This window comes from Vigna angularis, chromosome 8, assembly GCF_016808095.1.
Source record: "Vigna angularis cultivar LongXiaoDou No.4 chromosome 8, ASM1680809v1, whole genome shotgun sequence".
Lineage (NCBI taxonomy): Eukaryota > Viridiplantae > Streptophyta > Magnoliopsida > Fabales > Fabaceae > Vigna > Vigna angularis.
In genome coordinates this window covers 4,947,127-4,951,594 of record NC_068977.1, presented here as the reverse complement: position 1 = coordinate 4,951,594, position 4,468 = coordinate 4,947,127, and the positions used below count along the sequence as shown (strand labels likewise).

Genomic DNA, 4,468 nt, shown 5'->3' with positions numbered 1-4,468 from the left:
ATTGGTGAAGAAGAAGAATAATAGTTCCAAGTATTGTGTGTACTACATACAGTTCAATAAGTTGACTATCAAAAATAAGTACCCCTTGCCAAGGATAGATGACTTGATGGATCATTTACATGGTGCAATGGTGTTTTCAAAGATAGATATGAGATTGGGGTACCACTAAATTCTGGTAAAGGCTGAGGATGTGTAGAAGACAACCTTTAGGTCTATATATGAACACTATGAGTGTGTAGTTATTCCTTTTGGTGTGAAAATCTCTACCACAAAAACTGACTTTTGACTTTTATTATCTTTGACATTTAATGTAAGAAGAAACTCTGACTTCTAAGCCAAATATGTCAAATTGATGTCGGTGTTGAAAACAGACATCCAAAAACGTCGATCATAAGGAAGTTTGACGTCCTTTAATAATTGATATCCCAATAGACCAATGTCTGGTTAGCGCCACTTCTACCAAAAAATGGGTAGCATTTGATGCCTAATTGGTACAGGAAAATGACCCATTATATATCAACCCCCCACAAAATCCGCAATCTAAAAGGATATGTCGTTGGCCCCCTAGAATCCAACGTCTAAAGGGTACAGGAAATGTCTTTCTAAGGTGAGCCCCCCACAAAATCCCCATCTAAAATGACCCACGGCATTCAAAAATCCCCAATTTAAATATGACCTATTTTTCCTAATGATTTTATTTCCCCATTTAAAAACCCTAATGATTTTGTTTCCCCAATTTACATACACGTAACCCAAACTTTGGTTGCCACATTAACTGATTTTAGGCCTACTAAATGCCACGTCAACATTTCTTGCACAGCTCACACTCACAGTAACTTCAACGTTATCAATTTTAACACCATTAAATGAATAGGACTGAAGTAAAACAATTTTGATAATATAGGGACCCAATGTCTACACTTTTAAAATCGGATACTAAATTGGAAATTATCACTAAACATAGGGACCAAGTAAGCATTTAAGCCTTTTTTTAATGTTTAAAGCATCATTAGACGTCAGATTCTAGACGTATAAAGAGATATGACATTAGCCTACCTAGAGTTCGATGTCAAACTCTTCAAGAACATTGTCTTCCAATTGGCTTTTCAAATATTTAAAACATCATTAGACATCGGTCCCCCTCCAAACAAACATCTAAAAGAGACATGACATCGACTCCCAAACTATTCGACGTTTAAAAACCATATGTCGTCGACCACCTGCAAACAACATTTAAATGTGATATGACATCAGTCCCTCTTGGTGTCAAACATCAAACTCTTCATTTTATTTACAAAAGTTCAACCAATGATTTTTTATGTTGGCTTTTTTCTAGGCTAAAATTGAATAGGAGCCATTATAAGCTTATTCTGCACTAGTGAATGGTTTTTCCTTGTTCATGGACTATATGAACAAAATCTTCAAGTCTTTTTTAGATAAGTTTGTTGTAGTCTTTATAAACGACATTCTTATCTACTTCAAAACTCATGAGTAGCATATTAAACATCTTAGGACAATGGTTGACATTTTAAGAGAAAAGAAGTTGTATGGATTCAAGTAAAGAGATATCTTAACACTCTAACAATCATTCACACTCACATAAAATAGAATGAGATATGTGGTGGAAGTAAAAAAAATCATAGTCTAAAATTTTTTGTTGACCATAACACGAAAGATTAACCCTGTGTAATGCATATTTCAACGTTAACAAATTCATTTCTGCATAACAAATTGTAAGGCATAGTTTAATTGTACATACTTCAAATGATATTATTCAACATTGATTTAAATAGGTGATATAAGGCATGCTTCAATTGTGCATGACAAATTGTGTTTCAGGAAGTTCAACCCTTTTACTTTAACCGTATTTGGACTTACTGTAAAAAAAGATTTTGTGAATTTAGAACGAAATAAAGATAAGTAGTGTTCAAAACTTCGCTTGTTATTTAAGTACTAAGATTCATATTAGGATTAGAGAAACCATTTACTCTCTTCTTAGTAAAGTTTTAATATTATACATAAAAAGAAAAGTTAAATTGTATTTTTGATTTTCCATTTTTATATGGGATGTCAATTTTTAAAATTAAATAGATTTAATAGTACACATGTGATATTTATGTAGATCCATTAATTTGCTTGACTATTATGTGGTAAGGAGATAAAGATTTGGAAAACGACAAGTTATCCATGGTGTGATACAACCCATACCTATTTATGGTGAGTAATTTAACTTTAAAAACTATAATAAAAAGTTAACAAGAATCACTTTATTCCTTCCTAAATATTATTTGGTAGAAGATGCAAATTCTTATAAAAGCAAAATCAAAACAAAAACACTGATCCACAGCCATTACAGCTTATCATTTAACTTTATAAAAAAGGAAAATACAAACAAATTTGTCTTATTTGAATTAATAGAATATGTCATCTACTAAACATTAGAAAAACTGATATTATTAGGTTGACTTGAACCATTTCATTCTTTTCATCTGATCAATTAACTGATTGAAATTGTGAAGAAAGAGTCAACTGAGTTAAACTTAAATTCCTGATTAAAACCAATTAATGAAACAGCCAACTGAAAGGAAAAAAATTCTAACACCATTGAAGTTGTGATTAATTAAGAGAACAAACTTTAGCATTAAGACATCTAACTATAGGATATAATAATATAATAATGTTAATATTGGATTGGAATATACACTTCTAGGACCAAAAGGGGTTGAAGGCCAAAGTGAGATTCAGGTTTAGTCTGCTATAACTAAGAAAAAGCAACAAATTGAACTATAACTAAATCTAGAAGCTAAGTTTCTCTTGACAACCAGAATCATCCAGAAGCCATTTCTCAAGCAAAGAGAAAGGCACGTCTATTCCAGTAATATCAGGCTTGCTCTCATCTTGGAAGAGAGTGCCCTCAGGAGAAAGAGAAGGTGAAAACTCAGAATTTGAAGACTCCAAAGACTCATAACCAAACAAGGTCTCAAAAGTCTCAGACAACTCCACACTGGTTGAGCTTCCCTTTGTTGTTCCTTCACTGGAAGCAGTGTCAGCTCCTGCACAAGCCAAGTTGATAATGGAGTTTTGAGTGGCAGCACGTTTTGGTGTGCTTTTCATCCACCCCTTCAACAAACGAGCTATGTTGTCAGCACTAGAGGCATAACTTATGGATGGTGTTGGTTTTGTAGAGTTGTAGAAGGAGGCAGTGCTATTATCATTGGAAAGGTTTGAATTTAACTCAGCTAAAAAAGTAGATGATGTCTTCTTTGGTGAAAGAGCTTCACTGAGAGCTTTCTTGGCCATGTGAATATCCGTTTGTAGCCTTCTTTCCCACTGCCCTCTAGACATTGGCTGAGAAACTGAAACCCCACCATGCCCCAAGCTTCCTTCAGAACCACTTGCTTCCAATTTGTTCAGCTTCTTTTTCAGATAGGTGTTCCAGTAGTTCTTTATGTCATTATCTGTTCTTTGTGGCAGGTATGCAGCTATGGCAGCCCATCTACATCATAATCAATGAGGTTTAGGTTACAATATGGTAATTAACAGATTTCAATAACTAAGCAGAAGCTGTAAGATGAATTTACCTGTTCCCTAAAAGTGCTTGAAGATGGATTATCATCTTCTCCTCTTGTTCAGTGAAGTTACCCCTTTTGATTCCTGGCCTCAGATAATTAGTCCATCTAAGTCTACAACTCTTGCTGCACCTTGACAACCCTGAAAGTTAAACACAAAAAGAAAGTACCATTCAGATCACCAGAATCAAAAAAATTTCCCTGACTTGTTAAAACCATGACAGAAGAATCATCCAAAAAGCCAGCAAATTAAGATCTGAAAGTGGAAAATTCACCAACCAGTATTGGTAGGAACAGCTTTCCAATTGCCAGGACCATGGTCCTGTATGTAAGACACCAAAATGATATCTTCTTCAGGAGTCCAAGGTCCTTTCTTCACACCTTTATCACAACAAGGTGGCCTTCCCATCTTGCCTTGTTGAGTGTATCTTTTTCTTTTACTTCACTATACTTTTACGATATAGTATAGCTAGATCTCTTGTGTTTCTTGGATTTCCTCTTGTTTGCAATTGCAATGAGCCAAGGCAAGAGTCAAAATGAAGGGTGTATAAATAGTGAAAAGAAAGGGAAGAAGAGTGTGTGAAGGGTCGCTGACTGAAGAGAGAGAGAGAAAAAAAAGAAAAAGAAGTGAAGGCAAATAGTCAAAAGTTGACAGCAAAAGCATTAACTGTTATAGGGAAGAAAGAAGGGCAAAGTCAGCTGAGGTTTGGAGCAATGGCTCTCTTTGTGCCTCTCAAAACCGCGTGGGAGCATTCAATGGTTCTCTACTACTTTTTCAAGTCTCTAACCCCATCAAACCAAACATTAATGTTAATTAGATAAAGGTGGTGACTCTTGCAAACTCAAGAGCTTTCACATACCTCTTCTGCTAATACTATTATATTATATGCACTTCTTTT

General features: G+C 34.7%; 1 protein-coding gene across 1 annotated transcript; it reads right to left on the bottom strand.

The window, feature by feature from the left end:
* Window positions 1–2,610: 2,610 nt before the first annotated feature.
* LOC108344883 (transcription factor MYB30) lies at window positions 2,611–4,252 on the bottom strand. The gene is made up of 3 exons (XM_017583415.2): window positions 3,849–4,252; window positions 3,582–3,711; window positions 2,611–3,496 (listed from the first exon to the last, which is right to left on the bottom strand). The coding sequence occupies exons 1-3, from the start codon at window positions 3,976–3,978 to the stop codon at window positions 2,797–2,799; spliced, it is 960 nt and encodes a 319-aa protein (XP_017438904.1). The 5' UTR covers window positions 3,979–4,252; the 3' UTR covers window positions 2,611–2,796.
* Between the last annotated feature and the right edge of the window lie 216 nt (window positions 4,253–4,468).